The following is a 22,061-nucleotide window of genomic DNA, read 5'->3' on the forward strand; positions in this document are numbered from 1 at the left end:
AGATAATGCACTTAGGGCCCTTATTAGTGCTCTAACACTGGGCTCATGTAATTGTTGCTCGTAGTGTGGCGTGATTGGATTTGTTTCCCATACTTAATGGGAGTGAACATTCGAAAGGGAACGCTTTGGTTACTTAACATAATCTCAGTTCCCTGAGATAGGGGAACAAGCATTATGTCACTTGCCGCACTACAAGCTGCATAAATCAATGATCGTCGCTTCAGTCAAATTATCTGATGAATGGGGCTATGGGCAGTCTTAATTAGCAGTCGGCCTCGCCCCTTTTGGCGGGCTAAAGCACCATTGGTTTGTGCAGCTACACAAACCTTAACAAGTCAGGCTTCAGCAGAAAGGAAAAAAGGAGTTTTCCCATACATAACGCTTGTTCCCTTATTTCAGGGATCCGAGGTTATGTTAAGTAACCAAAGTGTTTTCTGACTTTTGTTTTCGGAATTGTGGTGTTTTTTTAATTATTTTGTTTTTGAGATTCACATTTGTGTTTGTAATTTATTATTTTGTTTTCAGAATAGTGAATTGTTTTGCACTTCTCGTCACCGTATATTTGCACTGAAAAACAAGACAAATATATAAATGAAGAACATATTTGCAGTGTGATCAGAAGGTAAATAATCATTTTCATATAATAGTGATTTAGAGTAGAGCTATTAAAGATTATTATTATTTTTTAATAATGTGGATTGGTTTTCAAGCTTTTAAGTGTTGCTAATACAACACAGTGAGATAATTAATTAATTAATTAACTATTTTCACTTGGTCTTAAATCTTTTTAAAGTGATAAAAATCAGGCCCTGATGTTCTTAAGACAAATTCAGTTCCCAGGGTATCTCAACTACTTTGCAAGAAAAATGTTTTTGTAATTAGGTATTTGTCAAAATTCTGTACTAACTCTCCCAAAACAAAACAAAGACCAAACAGTAGTTGACAAACCCCTTGTGAGTGCATGAAGGAACTGCAGGGGGTTAATGAGTTGATTAAAAGCATTTAATTTAAATGTAAATTATAAAATTACAATAAATATTTTTTACACTAAACAATCTAAATAAAACATATTTCAAATATTTATTCATCTGTATGCCATGTTACCATTAACCAACACCAGAGAACCATGAACATGCAAGTGTTGATAAATAATTTTAATATCAGCTTAAAATATAGGCAAAAAAATAATAAATAAATATATAAATAAAATAAATAACTTTGGGTATCACTGCTATATGCTTAGCTAAACTAAAAGACATACAACACAAAAAACAGCCTTGCCTGAAACCCGAATAATAATATGACAGCTCTCTGAGGTTTCTCAACTCTTGTGTTAACTTAAGCTATTTAAAAAGTCTTATTTTAGCAGTTTGAATAACAATGGTCTTCAATGAATTGACGTTTAATTAATGCTTTTTATAGTTTTAAAATAAAAGTGTAAAGTTTGCTGATTGGGCATAAACTTCTGCTTCATTATTTGTAGTTTCTATCAACGAACACTGAAGTCGTGCGGTTTTACATCCTGCTAAAAGCCGGCCTTTCCACCGCTTCTGTTTGCGCTCAGATGACGTGGCCATGGGTGGCGAAGCGGAGGGTTTCCTTCCTCAACGTTGACTCATCGCTCTCTCCAATGATAGGCCCACGTTACCCACGTGATCCCTTCACACCAATCAGCGGAAAACGCGCTGATCGCTCGCTGAACAGTTTTACGACAAGCTCTTATGTGTGCTTCTTAAGACAACCACTGTCATAGAACCAGGAAGAAGGAAGGTGGGATAGCCCCCCTAAAAGATTCCATCTCAAATCAGTCGCAGAATTTTCCCTAGAAAATCATGGGGCTCGGCAGGTGGACGATTGAAGTGGTTGTCCTGACGACTGTTTTTAGTTCACTGCTCCCAGTTCGAGCAGATGAGCACGACCACAAGGTAAGATAAACCGCGGGCCGAGAAGCCCTCTGTGCTCGGTGTGTATAGTCTCGAGAGACGTTAGATATTAGGCTGGTTGCTCTGACAAAATGTCTTACAGCAAAGGACAGAAATAAATCTAAAACCGTGGACTCGGTTTCTGATTCATTGTCCCGTGTCTGTGTTAGAAATGCTAATCACACCAGAAGCTACGTGGCTAGCTTAGCATCAGTTATCCCATCGCTTACATTATGTTGTGCAAATGGCAGAGAAGTGCTCACAATCATCAGTTTATTCTCCTCTTTGATGTATGATAAATATAATGTTATTCCAGGCATAACCTCTCAAAGTGTTTCGTGTGTTGTGTGTTTCATTTATTTATGTGTGAGGTTACTCTGAAGGGTCGGCTAACCGTCGTTAGCTAAAATTTGTCCGTATGGACCGACACATATCCGGTTGGTCCAGGCTTTTTTTTATGACGGACGAACTGTAAAAGATGGTTAACGTTACATTTTATAGTTAAAAGCCGCTATAATGTTACCTTAGAAATACAGTGTGCCGGGATGACAGTTTTATCTCGATGACATTTGATTTCGGTGACTATATTTCACAGTTCCTAGGTCTATGGTGTTTAATCATAAAATGTCCAGCCCGATTTTTATAAGGCAGCTAACAATTAATCAATAAACTAGTTTTTTTTCTTTAAAAAGTAAAACATATAAATGCATCATACAGTTTTATAGCCCTGATGATAACAATGTTTGCTTTGGATTTGAGACCACTTTAAAGTCATCATGAATTCATTATTCAATTCATATTTAGATTTTATGTTATTGTAAACAATTCATCTGAGCATCTTTTTTTTCTGACCTTTTAATTTTAAATCAAAATATTATAACTGGAGCAAACATTCAACATTATCCATTTGAGTTTAATGTGCACATCTCAAAATCCAGTCAACCATGGATACATAGAACCAAGACCCCACTCTACACTTTTTTTTTTCTTCTCGATAACCTGCCCCAAGATATTTTCAATAATCTTCTACAATCAGATTTAATACAATACAGAAGATATCTATTTATACTTCTATTTCATTGTGACTTTAAGGGCCCTAGTGTGTCCAAATATCATCTATGTCAGGACCTACTTAGACAGCATTTTTCCTGTTCCTGTTTCCTGTTCCTTAATTCATCAGCATCTCGGATGTTGGCAGGTACATTCTCACTTTTGAATAGAATTTAAACAACTTTATGATGCATGATCAGATCAGACTACTTGATTATGGGTATTTACTAAGATTGCATTTCCATTTCATTGCAGCCCCTTTTACAGCTTTTATATTATTACTGGAAGTATTCAGAACCGCACATAATTTGTGATCATGATTTATTGCATAAATAGTCCTCATGCTGTCTCTAGAGATCTGGGGATTTCTGATACTTAATGGCCTCCTTAAAAAAAAAAAACTGATGCCATTGAGAATACCTCTTAGCATGGGAGATGGTGTTTAAGGTTTCATGAATACAAACATATAGTTGTCTTCTCTTCCTCATATTCTCATGTTCATTTCATTTAGACCAGTGCTTCCAGTGTCACGTTTGCTGCTGTATTATCCTTTAGATTCAAAAAGGATTGTGTAACACTACCTGATTTTCAGGTTCACACCCTATGTTTGCTGTGATTCTTTACACTTCTAATTCAAAGAATCAAAGGAATAATTTACCCCAAAAAGGAAATATTTATTCTGCATGAAGATTGTCTACATCCCTAGATCAGTTACATTTAATATCTAGTGGGTGACCTATTATGTCTAATGTCTTGTCTTTTGCCTTAGGAAAGGGTTCTTCATTATGATTAAGAATCCTTATTAAACATACAGTAGGATACCAATAACCACTGAAATGTGACAAAAGCATTGCTTCCAAACATCTGTCATAGGTTCTGTGTACTTTAGTCTGTAATTTCTAAAAACTGGTTTGGCAGCAGCTTTCGAATATGTTTATCAGCGAGTAGTCTATACATCTTCCCTTGACAGTAATGATAACTTAACACAGTGTACTCGGTTTACATATTGGCTCAACATTTTAGGCACACATTTTTGTGCTGTTGATCATTAGACAAAGTTGTGTGCATTAAGCCTATATTTTATATAAATAACTGGATGATCTTTTGTATTTGAAAGCTTGATGTTAATTATGGAGTGTTCTCCACTGGAAATATCTGCTGTTGTATTGCAGGAATTGCAGTACAATCAATTATCTATGACAAAAAAAAAAAAAAAAAAATATATATATATATATATATATATATTTTTTTTTTTTTTTTTCTAATAAAATTTGCTTGCCTGTCCACTTGGAGGATGCATACATTTTATCTATAGACTTAAATGAGGTGTAATGTTGAACCAGTTTTCTTTTTTGAAGCAGTTTTTCCTTCAAGAATAGTCTTGATTATTTTATTTATTTTTTCCTTGAGGGATTGGCAGCATCACAATCTCATTGTTAAAATCTCTTTTCTGCCAGCTGACTTCATCTTGAAGCAATGATGCAATTTTTATGGGTGTGCTTGAGCCCTGGACAGCATTCTCTGTGTGTGAGCGGATTTGGGAATGATGATTGTTAGTTTGCTCTAGACTTTTGTCGGCATTAAAGGGATAGTTCACCCAAAAATGAAAATTATGTAATTAATAACTCACCCTCATGTCGTTCCAAACCCGTAAGACCTCCATTTATCTTAGGAACACAATTTAAGATATTTTAGATTTAGTCCGAGAGCTCTCAGTCCCTCCATGACTTTATTCAGCATTGTCTTCTCTTCCGTGTCTGTTGTAAGACAGTTCAAAACAAAGCAGTTTGTCATATCCGGTTCGTAAATGAATCATTCGATGTAACCGGATCTTTTTGAACCAGTTCACCAAATCGAACTGAATCGTTTTAAACTGTTTGTGTCTCCAATACGCATTAATCCACAATCCACAAATGACTTAAGCTGTTAACTTGTTTAATGTGGCTGACACTCCCTCTGAGTTCAAACAAACCAATATCCCGGAGTAATTCATGTACTCAAACAGTACACTGACTGAACTGCTGTGAAGAGAGAACTGAAGATTAACACCGAGCCGAGCCAGATAATGACTCGGAGGTCTTACGGGTTTGGAACAACATGAGGGTAAGTTATTAATGACATAATTTTGCAAATTGGGCAAACTAACCCTTTAAGTAATGCGATTTATCACGGTAATGAATATGCACAATATTGTTATCGTGGGCACTTCTAAATACCGCAAATAATTATATTACAAATTATTCTGAATTTGGAATGCATTTTAAGAATACTATTCCCATCAACTGTACAAAATGCCCAACACTGCTGTATGCTGCTTGAAAGAGTGTGTGCTCTGATGTAAACAAGCACATAAGAGAAGCACATGGAGGAACACGTGAGAGATGAGTTGAATGAAAGCACATTCACTCTCTGACAGCAGATGGCGCTAAACTGCAGAAAATGTCCTTAACCTGGAAACCCCTTAAATAAACCAGCTGGACTACTTTCTGAAACATATTTAAATAATTTTAAATAGCCATTCAGATTTGTGTATTTGCTATAATGTTCATCACAGTGCCAAATACTTAAGTATTATGACTCTGGACTACAACGTGCCATAGATATAGTTTGAAAATGTTTTGATTTTTTTTTTTTTGTTAATTCACACTTTACATCAGGGCTTCATTTTTAACATTAGTTAATTCATTGGTTAACATAAACTGCCAATGACAAATTATCATTAATCTTAGGTATTCCAATATTTAATAACACGTTGTTAAAATATAAAGTTGCAACTGTATTATTTAATGAGTTAACATGAACTATGACTTTTTTATTTTTTTAACAAAGATTAATAACTTCTGTAGCAAATGTAGCTATTGTGAATGTTAATGGTTAACTTATGAGATTGTAAAGTGATACCTATGGTCTTATAGTTCTTTTGCACTTTAATCTGTGCAAAACTTTTAACTTTATAGATTTTTCTTTGTTTTATTTTATTTAAATGTTCATTTATTTTTGTTTTTAGAAAAAAGTTATTTAACCTATTATATTATATTATACTATATTTTGAGCACTGTTTTAAACAAAATTTCAATATCGTGATAATACCGTTTACCGTGATAAAAGCATGAGCAATTAATCGCAACTTTGATACCGGCATATCCCTAGTTTGCTCTATTTGAAGAATTGCTCAAGAACAAAATGCAGGCCAGTTTCTGTTTATTTTAAAACTTTTCAAATGGTCTTTCTAATGGTGACATCCTGGAGTTGAATTTACATCACAAAGAAGCAGATGCTGATATTTGAAACAGGTATCTGATGACTGCTGTCTGTCTTTTACAGTACACAGATAAAGAGGAGGTGGTTCTATGGATGAATACAGTGGGCCCTTATCACAACCGACAGGAGACCTATAAATACTTCTCCCTACCATTCTGCGTGGGCACCAAGAAAACTATTAGTCACTATCATGAGACATTAGGAGAGGCGCTGCAGGGGGTTGAACTGGAGTTCAGCGGTCTGGACATCACGTTCAAAGGTATAGTTGTATGTTAATATGTGTAGTGTATGTGTGTTTACCTGTTCAAATGAAGGTTATCAAAGGCACGAGTATTAAACTGTTGTACTATGTGAATTAAATTAGTTTTTATTTTTGTTGGTTAGTAAGTATTATTGCTCTTTTGGTGATTGTAAGAATGCAATGTCGATCTGTCTTTTACAGAGGAGGTAATGCAGACAACATACTGTGACATTGAACTTGACAAACCTAAAAGAGATGCGTTTGTCTATGCCATCAAGAACCACTACTGGTACCAAATGTACATAGATGACCTTCCCATCTGGGGTGAGTAACCAGGATGCCAAGGTGGGAGGTCTGTTCTTTTCTAAGTGTACAAAAACCTGGCACTGGTTTGTTTACAGGTTTTCTGTTTTGTATGTGGTGTTATTGAATAAAAGTGCAGTCACATTAACCGTTGCTTGACAAATTAATCATTAGTGATTTCAATAAGAATTTCCCTAGTTCCCAAGTTTCCCAATGCAGATTTCGCTCATGTTCAAGTTGTTCACACAAATATGCCATGTTGACCGACAGAAAGCTACTTTGAAAAAATTGGACTTCTGTTTGAGCAGTGAATAGTGTGCCAACTCACAAATACATTTTAATTTGAGTAGTTTTTGTTTTTTATGTTTCTGTATAGGTTAAATTATTTATTAATTGGTTTCAGTTTTAGCAATTTTAGTACTTGGACTTGAACTTATGTCAGTTATTGGTCAAGGCAAATTTTATATATATAAAAAATATGTGTATTATTTTTATTTTATTTCAGTTTAATTTCAATTACAGAAAAAATTTAAATAACAACCGTTGAGCTGAGAAAGTTTGTGAGAGCAGTTGTGAAGGGTTAAAAAGATATATTTGATTACAATCTGTTAGTACAAACAACAAAAATGATGAACAGTTTTATGATAATCATTTTAGCCATCAAAAAGACTAGATTAGGGTTTTTGTTCATGAATGACCTTCGCCAAAATGTGATTGAAACCGTGGTGCGTATGACATTATCTGTGTTTGGGCCATTGTTTCTGTGCGGATGTGCAGCGACAAAGTTACCAACTGCTCTCTGAGGTACGGTTAACTTTGTACTCCTCGTCGATGGTGAGAATGCATTGCACGTTAATATTTGAGGTGTTGGGATTCATCTTCTCAGAGAAGAGAAATCGGCAATATCTGTACATCTGTATGTATCTGAGCCTGTATTAAGGGTCTCCTGGGACATTCTGTTTGTGGTGGTTTTTGACAAGAATGCATCTAAGGAGTATTGATTTGTCCATTATGCAACATTTGAGGCTGGCGAGAAGGTGATCAAAATGCTGGAAGTTGTGTCCTATGATGAGCCTTAGGCTGAGTGAAAGCGGAGATTAGAAAAAATCCAGCATTTGGTGCCTGGATGTGAGCCACTGTTCTGCAAGTTAACAACTTTTTAGTGTCTGCGATACAAAGTGAATGAAATGTTATGATTGAGGCCCATGAAGCCTTTGAGGCTAACAAAACATAATTCAGAATCACTGATGTACTTTCTCATAGTTTAGATCTTGGAGAATTCAAAGGTTTCCTTCAAATTAGTTTTAAACCCATGGTATTCTGGAGGGTCCTGGCATCAGCTCACCCAGCTCCAACCAAGCCTCCATCAGGCTGCAGAGTGTCACCTCTTGGATATCAGGAAATGGTTATGTTAGCAGCACTCCCAAAAGACTTCCGCAGACCTTCTGAGAGATAAAGTCTCGATACTGCTAGGTGCTCCAGAAACTGTCTTTTCAATGGCATCTTGGATCCTACTCATTATTCGTCACATCAAACAGCTTGTGTGAAATCAGCAGGTGGGAGACTAAAGTTAGCAGTCATCATTGTGGGGACACTGGGACAGAAATGCTTTAGAAAGTTCTTTGACATCCATTAAGAGCCAAAAAATTGAGATATATATATATATATATATTTTGGAAGCTTCCCATCCACTGACCATCTTCTCAGTCTATGAAAAGGATCTTGTATCTCAGGTAAAGTTAAAAAATGATTCCCTAATCCTCTGAGAATCGGACCTTTCAGTGCCTGAAAGGGACATCAGTTTATTAAATTATTTTAAACATGCTGATTTTTTATAAATCATTACTACTCAACAGTACTAATGAAATGTAACTTCCTTGGTGTAGTGAACTGTACTGAAAGAGCATTATTGAGGATTATTAAGTGTTCTAATAGTTGCTCATGAATTAAGAAAATCTGATTATGGGAATAAATTAAATTGGACTTTAACTGCCTTGTGAGTTAGCTATATGTTTTGAGATGCATCTTTGACTGTTTTGTTTCTTCAATAATTTTGAAGCAGATATAAATATAGACAAAAAAATATAGCATTTAAACTAAATAAGTTTGTCTCAAAAGCTTGAAGATGTCTCTATCAGTTCTTTACTTGAAACCACAATGTGAAATGTCATGTGAAGTGTCTGTAATGTGAAGCTTTTCAGATGAAACGCAATATTCTAGAGGAAATAATATAAAGCAGACTTATCTCTCAGGGTTTGACTGGATAGTAAAATGTTAGTGGTTATTCCAGTCATTTCAGAGGCAGAGAATGTTATTACATTTGATGGAAGAATAACATATGCTACTGAATCATCCCTAATAACAGTAAACAATGTCAGTTTTAATTTAATTTTATTAGGATTTAATTTACTGTTTACTTTAACTAATAATAATATATTACTGACATTATTGAAAATTGTTTTGTGGGATTATTTAAGGAATTGTTGGTGAAGCTGACGAGAATGGTGAGGACCATTATCTCTGGACTTACAAAAAGCTGGAGATTGGACACAATGGGAATAGAATTGTGGATGTTAACCTGACCAGCGAGGGAAAGGTCAAGCTTGTGCCAAACACAAGAATCCCCATGTCATACTCGGTGAGTAAAGCTTTCCTGAGCCTCAGAAACCTGCTAATACTAGTTAAATTGTCACTTAGATTTTTTTTTTGTTTTTTACTTTAAAAAAAATACTTTTAGCATAGCTGTTTTGCCCATAAAAATGTATGACTAATGCTTATTGTGTGAAAGAAGTCAGTGTTTGCTTAGATATTTCTCATATATATATAATATTTAAATGTTTTGATGATCCTCACAGGTGAAGTGGAAGAAATCTGATGTGAAATTTGAAGATCGGTTTGACAAGTACCTTGATCCATCCTTCTTTCAACACAGAGTAAGTGCCACATATTGTTTGATTTCATTTTCAGAATGGATTTAAAATGTGCTAAATATTATTATTATTGAATATATTTAATGTTTGTGTGTGTGTGTGTGTGGTTTTACACCTGACAGATCCACTGGTTCTCAATATTTAACTCTTTCATGATGGTGATTTTCCTGGTTGGTCTTGTTTCAATGATCCTGATGAGGACATTAAGGAAAGACTATGCCAGATACAGCAAAGAAGAGGAAATGGATGACATGGTGATCACTTTTGAAATGCTTTATTAAATGAGCCTTACAAATCCCATCACGTTTTAATTTATGCATGTCTGTGATGAATTAGTTTATTCACAACCTTAAGGCCTTTCCACACTGAGCGCGATGTGAAAAAGCGAGGCGAATTGCTGGCGAACATTGCTAACACAATCTATCTATAATGCTTACAAGAATAGGCTACATACTAAGATATAATTAGCATCAAGCTAGACTAGAAAATCTGTGTAACTAATTTATTTGCTTACCCACTTTAAACCATCATAGGGTGCTTGTAATAACTTCTAACTGTGATCTGTGTAGGTTGATTTGGATAAGCAGACACATGCACTCTTTATATGTGTGAAATAACACTACACTGCAAATACATATACCAACAATAACAAGAACTCCGCATCCATCTCTCCGGGATACTCTTCTTCTGTGTTTGTTTAAACTGGTTTTCCAAACAGTGCCATCATTCACACCCTTTTGTGCAACAGCAGCACCTCCGGTCATGTGATGTAACGCTCGGATCTTATTGGACTGCCCGAGTTTTCGCTTTGCGAAGCTGAGAATATTCGTCAGACTGACAAAAAAACAAAAACAAACAAAACAATTACATTTCCGGTGGGTGAATGTTCGCATTGTATTATTTCAGTGCGTCATTGCGTCCGATATTCATTTAGCTTTTAGGCGCTCCATGAGGAAAGGCGTTTACAGTGACTTATGTGTTTTAGCGCTGATAATAGCTCCACGATTTAATACTACTTTTCTCTCAGGTACTACATTTCTCTTTACATTTTTTTTTTTTTCAACTCAACCCACATTGTTTTTCTTTTATCTCGATATCAGGATCGTGATCTCGGTGATGAATACGGATGGAAGCAGGTTCATGGTGATGTGTTCAGGCCATCCAGCCATCCGCTGATCTTCTCATCCCTCATTGGCTCTGGCTGTCAGATCTTCTCGGTTTCCTTCATAGTCATCATTTTGGCCATGATTGAGGACTTGTATACAGAGTGAGTTTCACCTATGATTTACAGGGCAATCATAAACTTAAAGCCTAATCACAATACACATTTGGACATTTAACAGGTCATTTAAAGTCCTAGATAACATCTAGTGAACACATTTCCCTTAGTTCTTATTAAAGGAATTTTATGCTTGCCTCTGTAGGAGAGGGTCCATGCTGAGTACAGCCATATTTGTTTATGCAGCCACATCGCCAGTCAACGGCTACTTTGGTGGGAGTCTTTATGCAAAACAAGGAGGTATGCAAACTGATATGTAACTGTTCCAATATGGAAAGCTCCAAATATCATTTTAAAAATGTTAGCTATACATAAGTTATAAATGTAAGCATTTAAGGCCCAGATATACTCGCAGCAAAGTTCTTTTTCATTCTTCGTAAATAAAAAAGTTACAAATATCTTGGCCACAGTATATGCAATTCGACATTCAAGTCACATCACATTTATATATATTATATATATATATATATATAGCACTTTCTTTGATTGTTTAATTTAAAGCATGAGAAATGGTGTGTCTTTCAATTAGAATTAAACAACTTCAGTTTATACTATTAAGTGGCTCTCCAGAGTATTCATGCATTTTTACTTGCCTCTAACCTTGACGGGCTGACCAGAAGTAATAAAACAGAGAAGATTTAATGCCAAGGAAGGCGGAGCCCCAGAGCCACACCTACCTGTTGGGTCATCACCATGGACCAATGGTAGTTTGATGGTATTTGCCAGTAGGAGCAAACGTCACATTGGATAGCAGTTTTGAACTTCTAAAAATGTTTTGGGTCGATTTAAGAAGAAAAAAAAATGAAGAAAGGATATCTCAGACAGCACCAATGGCCTCGTGGGCAGCACGTCAACATGTAGCTATGTTGCACTTTGGTCGTCCCGAGTTCGAGTCCCAGCTCGTGGACCTTTCCCAATCTTATCTCCTTCTCTCTCAACCACTTTGCTTTCTATTGATCTACTGTCCTATCTCAATTAAACAAAGTAATAAAATGCTAATTATAAATCTAAAAAAGAAAAATAAATGTCTCACATTAGTTGATTCCTCAGTTTTGCTATAAGTATACCAGGGCCTAGATATAGTCTATCAAAGGTGTCCTAGGAATTGCAAGGTGAAATTATGTACATCCTTTTTTGTCACTACTACTTGTTTCTTTCAACTATTTTGCATAATTTTTTACAGGGAGGAGATGGATAAAGCAGATGTTCATAGGAGCTTTTCTGATTCCTGCCATGGTGTGTGGCACAGCTTTCTTCATCAACTTCATCGCTATGTACTACCATGCCTCCAGAGCCATCCCATTCGGCACCATGGTGAGTTCCTCATCTGCCTTATACAGTGTGTAGTCCTACATGCCTACATTTACATTCATGTACAAGTCCATCTCAGGCTGATTTTACATAGGCGATCAACTGCTAAGTAAAGAAATAATCAGTTGAATGTTATTTTGGACCACAGAATTTGGTTGTAAACACACTGGTATCATTATTTAGTTTCTAATACCCTTGATATTACACATAATAGCACTTAATAGCATTAATTGCTTGGTAAAGTACTTGTTACATCTGTTAAAATATGATGTTTCTAATTTGTCTGAGTAGGTTGCAGTGTGCTGCATCTGTTTCTTTGTCATTCTACCTCTGAACCTGGTGGGGACCATTCTGGGCAGGAACCTGTCCGGCCAGCCCAACTTTCCTTGTAGAGTCAATGCTGTACCCAGACCCATCCCAGAGAAGAAATGGTAACCTCATTCATGATTCACACATCACAAACAGTCTCAAACATGCTCAGTTGTCTTGATATCATGCCATATTCATCATTGTGTCATTGTTTTGTTTTTGTTTTCTGTGACTACATATGTGAATATAATCGAAGTAATCTGAATGTAAATATTGTAAATGTTTTCTGCATAAAATGTAATTATCAGTAGACATTAGATCATTGTTTTTAAATGTTTCTCTTTGTTAGGTTTATGGAGCCGGCAGTTATTGTGTGTCTAGGTGGCATCCTTCCATTCGGGTCAATATTCATTGAGATGTGAGTCTGTAAATTGGTTCTGGATTTATATTTGTACCCATAATTACTATGAATATCTATAAGCAAAAAAAAAACTCTGCTCATCTTCCTTCAGGTACTTTATCTTCACATCTTTCTGGGCCTACAAGATTTACTATGTGTATGGATTTATGATGCTGGTGCTGGTGATCCTGTGCATTGTTACAGTCTGTGTGACCATCGTCTGTACCTACTTCCTTCTCAACGCAGAGGACTACAGATGGTAAGGAGCATTTACTTGCCATACTGTATTTATAATGCTGTTTTGCTCATGCAGTTTACTTTGCTTCCACATCCATCCTCCCTTGGGATCAGACCACAGAGGCGTTAAAATGTCTTGTAGGGTGGTAAATGCAGCATAACCAGATGACATCATGAGACTGACAGTAATTGTTTTTTTAGGCAGTGGACAAGCTTTCTCTCTGCAGCGTCGACAGCAGTTTACGTTTACATGTACTCCTTCTACTACTACTTCTTCAAAACAAAGTGAGTTTCAGTTCCTTTTCCTCAAATGTCATTATGTAAATGCTCTAAATTTAAAAGACTGATTTACTCGCCCTCAGTCACTCAAAATATATAATTTCCTTTCTTTTATGGACCATAACAAAGATATTTTGCAGAATTCTAAGCTGCAATTTTCTATTAATGTTTCCTTTTAGGTGAAAAGATCTTATGAAGCATTAAAATATACCTTAAAAATTAGAGGAATTACATTCTAAATCTGTGTGTGATGAACATACTTCAATTTAAGGATCACTCTTTACACATTCCTAGTTACTTGTGTGAAATGCAAATATTTTAAGCTCTTGGTGGTTTGAAGAGTGCATGCTGGACGATGGAAAGGTCAGCACAAAACATAGTCACTGCAAGCAGGGCAAAAGCTTGGCAAAAAGCCTGTCATTTGGTTATAAGCGTGTCCATCTGACCCATCCTTCTTAGTGCGACAGCCAATCAGATATTGTCTTGGCCGGGACCTACACCCCGTTCTCCGGTTCTTGCATGTAATTAGCGTAATGTCCACGTGATCGCGTGTGTCCAAACTCCTGAGAGTTTAAACGCTTTAATAAGCGAACTTAATAGTTTAAATATAGTGCATCCTACACACATCTACTTTATATGAAAATTCTAGAAATCATTTACCCATCAAGTAGGTACCAAAATACATATACTTCCCATAGTTGAGGTGGAAGTAAATAAGGATTTAGCCGTGATAAGTGTTTAACACACAAAATTAACTTGAGTAATATAAAGCATGCAAAATACAGGAAATACACATGTATGAGGCAACTTCTGGTGATTAGTTCCTATAACTGAGGTAGATCAATTCAACTTATTGGAAGCAATTTTGAGACCGTTGTTTGTATTAAACCACAAGTAGGGCTGAAACGATTAGTCGACATTATCGGCAATGTCGACAATAAAAAAATGTCGCTAAAGATTTATGTTGTCGAGTATTTGTTTGATTTAATTTGATCTAATTTAGAGCCTGCAATGATGCGGTTTGACCAGTGTGGCGCTGTGGCGCAAGACTGTAATTCAGCCCTCCTTGATGCAATTCAAGAGAAGAAGAGACACAGCGCTCAGCACTGTTCAGAAAAACCTTTTACTGTGAGAGAAACGCACCCGAGCCGAACCGAATTGAGTTTGGATATGAAAATATATGACGCGCGCTTTCCTCTCAATAACGAAATAAACAACAACAAAAAAAAACAATCACAGCAGTGTGAAAGCAGCAATTAAAAATCCATATTATTACACAGATGTGGATATTTGCACGAGCTCAGTAAAGCATTCAAGTCACGTCTATAGTATTTTCATGCAATACCTTAAATCAAGCAGCTTTACGGTATTAAACATGATTATTAAATATTTGATTAATGTGATAGTTTGGTTTGCAGAGATCAAAGCTTAATCTAGCTCAGGACTGTTTGGATTATCATAAACAAGTAAGGTATTTTAAGAGAGATTACTCTACCAGTCAAACGTTTTTGAAAGGTAATGATAAGATTTTTAATGTTTATTTTTTTAGTTTTTTTTAAGAAGTCTCTTCTGCTCACCAAGCCTGCATTTATTTGATCCAAAATACAGCAAAAGCAGCAATATTGTGCAATATTTTATTTACGATTTAAAATAACTGCTTTCTCTTTGAATACATTTTAAAATGTAATTTATTCTTGTGATCAAAGCTGAATTTTCTCCAGTCGTCAGTGTCACATGATCTTCAGAAATACTAATGATGATTTGCTGCTCAAGAAACATTTAATTATTATTATTGTTATTATCAATATTCAAAACAGTTGAGTACATTTTTTTTCAGGATTCTTTGATGAATAAAGATCCAGCGATCAGAATTTATCTGAAAAAGCTTTTGTAAAATTATATGAAATACCATTCAAAAAGGGTTATTGTAGAAATTCATACTTCTATTTAGCAAAGATGCTTTACATCGACAAAGACATTTATAATGTTACAAAAGGTTTATATTTCAGATAAATGCAGATCTTCTGAACTTTCTATTCATCAAAGACATCTGAAAAAATTATACTCAGCTGTTTCAATAATGATAATGATAATTATGTTTTTTGGAGCACCAAATCAGTATATTAGAATGATGTCTGGAGTAATGATGCTAAAAATTCAGCCTTGAAATCACAGGAATAAATTACATTTTAAAATATATTCAAATAAAAAAACAGTTGTTTTAAGTAGTAAAAAATCTTTCAAAATGTCACTGTTGTTGCTGTACTTTGGATCAAATACATTCAGGCTTGATGGGCAGAAGACTTCTTTAAAAACAATGTTACTGTTCAAAAATGTTTGAGTGGTAGTGTATATTGTGAATAAAATGGTTTATCCAAAAATAAAACATCACTTAACTTTATTTTGTTTCTTATCCATATTATATCCATTTTCATATTGTAATTAAATGGTAAATAAGAAGGTTTCTCTGTCATTTCATTTTGTGTCAAATATATTTATTTGTCTAAATTAACTACAATAATTATAATTACATAATATTATTTCCCAAAGCTGAAGCGATCAGACTATCTTTTATTTATTTGCTATGTAAAACAGTATTTTAACTAATTGCAAGAGCTAAATAATCGATCAAATTCTATTGATTATCCACTTAAATAATCGACGATTAGTCGATTAATCGTTTCAATAATCGTTAGATTAATCGACTATCAAAATAATAATTTGTTGCAGCCCTAACCACAAGTGGGTTAAATTTCAGTCCATTGGTTTTGGAAGACAAAGTTCCCTGGTTTAAGGTTTTTGGTGATCCTGGGCCAAAGGAATGCATTAGCATCCTTCCTGATTCCTGATAAGGCTGGGGATTTATGCATTGGGGTCACCACAGGGGTTCTTGCCCATTTGGTCTTAAGTTTGGGGAACATCTTCAAGGTTCAAGGAAAATCTTACAATATATTGTGAAAGTACTTTGAAAAGTAGAAGTTGTTCATCATTTTCTTTGTGTAGATGTAGGATCTGATACCAATAATTAGCCTGTACTCATTTTTTTCCCCCCAGGATGTACGGCTTATTTCAGACATCGTTCTACTTCGGCTACATGGCTGTGTTCAGTACTGCTCTGGGAATCATGTGTGGTGAGTACAAGAAAACAAAATCACTTCTGTAGTACTGTGATTGATTCTCCTCTTAAGTAATAAATGTTGCCATCTGGGAAAGGGATTGACACATTTTGACTATCGTTTTGTTTTTATCTCTTTGTTTTTAGGAGCCGTGGGTTACATGGGAACAAGTGCCTTTGTGAGGAAGATCTACACAAATGTGAAAATCGACTAGACACTCTGCAGTGACGCTGCGGATCAGCAGACACTTCTCCCGATCGAAGCGGGCACAAAGTCTCCATTTATTTTGCAAGAAGAGATTGTGGTATCTTGTACAAAATCTAGTTTTCCATTCTCAATGAATTAAAAGTGGTGGCATGAAGCGTACACAAAGATAAAATGAAAGGTGAAATAAACAGGACTTTTTTTTTTTATTATTCTTTTTTTGTTTCTTTTATCTGCTTTTCGTTTTTCCCTACGGATGAAATGCAGGCAGATAAAAGGGAAAAGAAAGTACACCACAGCGTTGCTCCTATTTCTTATAACTCCCACCTAAAACCATTGAACAGATCTTTATTGATGGAATAGTCTAGCTCTCTTCAGTGAAGAGGCCAAAGTGTATGGAGAGCCTTTGTTCTATTATATGTGAATATTAGAGAGTGGGGTTTACATCCATCCTCTTGCTTGTCTGTTTTATATTACAGAGTCAAACAATGCCATTGTTGTAGTATTGTTTTACATGCTTATGAACGACACCAAAAGCATAATGTGGCTTAAAATTCCAAAATACCTGTAGCTCAGATCCGCAGGATGGAGCTTGGCACATCAGATAGAGTACGCTATCCGCAGCAGATCCTAGTGAGACTGATGATCTGAAATGATGGTTTGGTGGCAGATTGTTTTTAATGGGTTGTGTGATGTGATATTTCTTTTTCCAGTTCAGTCTTATGTTGTCGTTTGGGTTTGAATGAAGTCTGCTTGTAAAGATAATATATGTAGGGGGTGGCCATGTATATAACCTTAATAATGTAACTGTAGATGTAGATCCCAAATGTATTTTGGTTGTACAGATTTATTAAAGGGTGTATTTTCTTTTCTTTTTTTTTAGACCGTCAGTTAAAGGTTTTTCATTAGTTTTTTTTTTAAGGTTGGGGTGGGCTTGGTGGAACAGTTACAGCTTGCCTGATATTGCATGAATTTTTCACCAAATCATATGATCCGATTCTGTTTGTTTTTTAGAATCATTACACTTTAGGTGACCCCCATCACTACCCTTGTTCATTAGCATATTGTAGAATGGTCTCAAAAAGAAGTGCTTCATTGACTTTGTGCTGCTCATAGAGGACTTTTCATCAGCTTTTTTGAATTTTACTTTTGGTTTATTTAAAGAGTTGAAAGGCTACTCATTGTCTTTGACAGCCGTCTCTCTCGTGCTTATTTTTGTATCCATGATCTAAACCAAAATTGTGAATGTCACACAATTTAGGCACACGTGCGAAATCTCTGCAGAAATACTGTACAAAGTGAAGTTATTGTACACTTTACTAGATGTTTTCATGGTTACTAAGTTGAGACGCACTTAGACCAAGCTGTTGTTCTTATTTTTCTTATGTTCCTTTATGTAAATACAGTATGTAACTAAAAAAAAAAAAGTTTGAGAAGTGGCAAAGCCTTTTTCTAAACCTCATTCCTCCCAGTTTAAAAATGTTTATTTCTGGTTCTTCATGTCATGTTCCATGTGAAGTCTAAAGAGACATTTTAAACACAATATTAACTTGCTGTAAAAAAGGAGAAGAAAAAAGAAATAAACATTGTTTTTGAGGTTATGTAGGCATTGTCTATATATGAAGGAAAAGTTGTCAGAATTAAAATTTCTGCCCAATGACAGCTGAGTACTGGATGGGAACTACAAGAATTACACACAAATCAGTATGTAATTGATTGCACTTTTCAGTAGAATAAACAAATGGTGTGATGGCAGCTTCATCTGTCTTTAACATATTACGTGTGTTTGTCAAAATAACGATGACAATATGATGACAGTCTTGTTTAAGAATCAGTCTCTAGTCTACACCATTGTATCTTTCAGCAGAGAACTTACCGTTAGGTCCTCAAACTTACTTCAACCTCTTTGGTACAAAGAGCACATTTTTAAGCTGCAGTGCTTACAAATTAATTTACCTCTCAATCTTTACTCAAAATGTCAAACATTCTTTGTTTGATTCAAAGAGTGAAGCACTTAGAAATGAAAGCATCTGCTATGGCAAAGAGACAAATCCATGACACTGCAATTTTTATTTGGACAGCATAACAAATACATAAATCAAAACAGATTCTGCTCTCTAATGAATGCCAACATACTGATACATGAAGTCTATAAATAATTCTTTATTTTGGATATGGATTATGGGCTTTATTTTAGTGCTAAGATCAGCGTGACCTGTCAGTACCAGTAGTTTTGAGTTTTCAGTTCACCTTCTCAAAGTATTCCTTTGAGCCGTCTGGAGTCGGCTTAATCTAAAAAAAAGAAATACGAAAAGGCAATTACATAAATGCAAAGCCAAAACATCCACCCAAACCCTTACATTCCCCACATCTATGGCCATGACAGTGTTACTAAGTTCACCGCTGGTCAAATACTACCAATTCACAACAACTAAAGCTGCGTGAATGCTAAATGTCTAAGGACAAAGAATGCACAGCAAAAAATTTACATGATCTGGATTTATGTTTCCAGTTTGCCGCATTCACATACATATGAATGGAAGTCGATTGGGCCCTTACATTTCATAAAGAGTGCACACACAGGTTTATACTACTTGTAAAAACAGTAAATACTCACTGTGGGTGACTTTGGGGTCCAGCTGGCAGGACAGACTTCACCGTGGGTCTCCACAAACTGAAAGGCCTTGACAAGACGGAGGGTTTCCTCAACAGAGCGTCCAACCGGCAAGTCATTTACACTCATGTGTCGGATCACTCCATTAGGATCAATAATGAAAAGACCCCTATAACGTGAAACATCATTTAGTGATGCATACATTCCTCCTCAAAAGCAAATTATTCAGTCTAACAATGCATGAAAACATAGGAGCTTGTTTGTAAAAGTACTGCAACTTCATGTTACCTTAAAGCAATTCCAGCACCCTCCAGCAGGACCCCATAGTCCCGGGACACTTGCTTTGTGAGGTCAGCCAACAGGGGAATGTGGATTTTCCCTAATCCTCCAGTCTACAGATAAACCAGAGTTTAGTCTGTGAGCTTAAGATTTCCTATGAATTGGACATTTCTGTTGCTAGTTTCATAATAACCTGATCCTATTTGGAGAACTGAAAATGTGTTGAATGTTTAGCATGTCATGCGTTTAAACTGTAATGTGCATTTTAACTTTGTTTAGCTGCAATTTGTACATGGCCTTTTCAAAGTAAAGTATAAACCTTTCTTGGGGTGTTGGTCCAAGCCAGGTGGGTGAAGTGAGAGTCCACGGACACACCAATTACATTACAGTTTATATCACGAAACTCATTGGCCTTGTCACTGAAAGCGATGATCTCTGTAGGGCAAACGAATGTGCTGCCAAGCAGGAAGAAATTAAGAAGCATTAAAAAAATAAGTAATTAAGCAGTAAATAATTGACAATTAAATATATAAGAAAATGATAAAAAAATAATAATAACGTATGCTTACAAATCTAGTGGGTAAAAGAAAAGGACCAGGTATTTGCCCTTGAAATCTTCTAGACTTATCTCCTTGAACTCTCCGTTGAGAACAGCAGTGCCTTTGAAGTGAGGGGCTGGCTGAGTGACCGCCGGGGCCCATCTAGCAGAGCCTGATATTAACAAACACACATAATGGATTAGTAAAGATATCAGATTTAATTAAATGCACAAATGCATTACTTTTTAAGACTTACTGATTGAGAAGCAAGCTTTTTGTGCAGCAATGCACGCAAGGGGTTTTGGAGCCCTGATCACTGCTGCTCCATTGTGAGTGACCAAGGCTTTCAGTCCATTAACTGCAGCTCTTCCTGCCTGTTGTGAAAAGGAGGGACATGTATAAAAAGAGTCGTTACACAAGTTTGTTATCACAGTTCAACAGACAACACCATGCCCATACACCACATGTACACTGTAAAACATTTCAAACTACAAAGGCTCGCTGAATAAGAGGCACATTGCACGAATGCTGTACGCATGAGTGCTTTTAAAGCGATGCACAAATGTTTTATATACATTTATCTAATAAAAACTGACTACTTTTCATGTTAGATTAAAATACATCAAACTGTTCATCATTTACTTATTATAATTTAATAATTAAAAAAAGAAATGTTTACACAATATAGCTACGCTTAACAATAGTTTATGCACTGGTAATAGGTAGTTATTTGATAGCTGACGTTATGTAATCAGTTTAAAGGTTAAACACCGTAAAACGTATCTGCTAACTAAACGATGACTAACAGAATCAAACTAAATTACATTTGCACCGAAATACAAATCAACACTTATTCCTCTTAATAATCGTTCACAGCAAAAGTGTTACTATCGTTTCAGCTAAATGAGACTTACAGAAGTCCCGAGAAGTCTCCCGAAGGTGGCCGCCATCTTGCCAATGTGCTTAATGCAATGCGCAAAAAATACCTTGAGCATCAAAGCTGCGCACTTATTTTGCATTAATTGCGCAACACACACACACACACACACACACACACACACACACACACACACACACACACACAATTTTGCATGTTTTATTTATTTATTTTTATCATCATACTTGACACATCAGGGTTTTATGGCTCATTTGAAATAGTGAGAATATGGAGCTCACTCGAGGAGGAATAAACATGGGACAAAATATAAGATGAAACAAAAAAGTGGACATTTTTAGAATTATCCTAGGTATTTTAACTGTCAATCAACGGGCAGAAGTCATGTAATAGATTGTGTGCAACAGACAAGGTTTGATCATGTTGATTTTCATTTACATTACATTTCCATTTATTCATTTAGCAGACGCTTTTCTCCAAAGCGACTTACAAATGAGGACAGTGGAAGCAATCAAAAACAACAAAAAGAACAATGAAATATAAATGCTATAACAAGTCTCAGTTAGGTTAACAGTACATGTACACGTAGCATGGACTTTTAAATAATATAATAAATAAAAACAAAACATAGAATTAAAACTTGACATTCACACACACACACACACACACACACACGCACACGCACACGCACACGCACACACACGATTGCATAATAAACACACAATTAAATGTTGAACATTTATTTAAAGTCCTTAGAAATGCATGTATCAAATCTGATACAGTAGGATTTATAGGGTTAATTAACATTCTAAGCAAATAATTCTTTTTTGATTCTCCTAACTGATATTCGATTCACAAAGCAGGGCTATATTTCATATTTCTATGCATATTT

General features: G+C 35.6%; 2 protein-coding genes across 2 annotated transcripts; one reads left to right on the forward strand and one right to left on the reverse strand.

The window, feature by feature from the left end:
• The first annotated feature begins 1,666 nt into the window (after positions 1 to 1,666).
• tm9sf3 (transmembrane 9 superfamily member 3) lies at positions 1,667 to 17,404 on the forward strand. The gene is made up of 15 exons (XM_059566486.1): positions 1,667 to 1,925; positions 6,297 to 6,492; positions 6,676 to 6,798; positions 9,255 to 9,415; positions 9,633 to 9,710; positions 9,830 to 9,961; positions 10,808 to 10,974; positions 11,132 to 11,226; positions 12,170 to 12,300; positions 12,589 to 12,728; positions 12,956 to 13,024; positions 13,119 to 13,265; positions 13,445 to 13,528; positions 16,577 to 16,653; positions 16,785 to 17,404. The coding sequence occupies exons 1-15, from the start codon at positions 1,833 to 1,835 to the stop codon at positions 16,850 to 16,852; spliced, it is 1,761 nt and encodes a 586-aa protein (XP_059422469.1). The 5' UTR covers positions 1,667 to 1,832; the 3' UTR covers positions 16,853 to 17,404.
• Positions 17,405 to 18,893: 1,489 nt separating this feature from the next.
• prdx3 (peroxiredoxin 3) lies at positions 18,894 to 21,299 on the reverse strand. The gene is made up of 7 exons (XM_059566487.1): positions 21,189 to 21,299; positions 20,531 to 20,648; positions 20,305 to 20,446; positions 20,055 to 20,190; positions 19,745 to 19,848; positions 19,460 to 19,625; positions 18,894 to 19,134 (listed from the first exon to the last, which is right to left on the reverse strand). The coding sequence occupies exons 1-7, from the start codon at positions 21,291 to 21,293 to the stop codon at positions 19,084 to 19,086; spliced, it is 822 nt and encodes a 273-aa protein (XP_059422470.1). The 5' UTR covers positions 21,294 to 21,299; the 3' UTR covers positions 18,894 to 19,083.
• Positions 21,300 to 22,061: the final 762 nt, after the last annotated feature.

The sequence above is a fragment of the Carassius carassius genome, chromosome 14, assembly GCF_963082965.1.
Source record: "Carassius carassius chromosome 14, fCarCar2.1, whole genome shotgun sequence".
Lineage (NCBI taxonomy): Eukaryota > Metazoa > Chordata > Actinopteri > Cypriniformes > Cyprinidae > Carassius > Carassius carassius.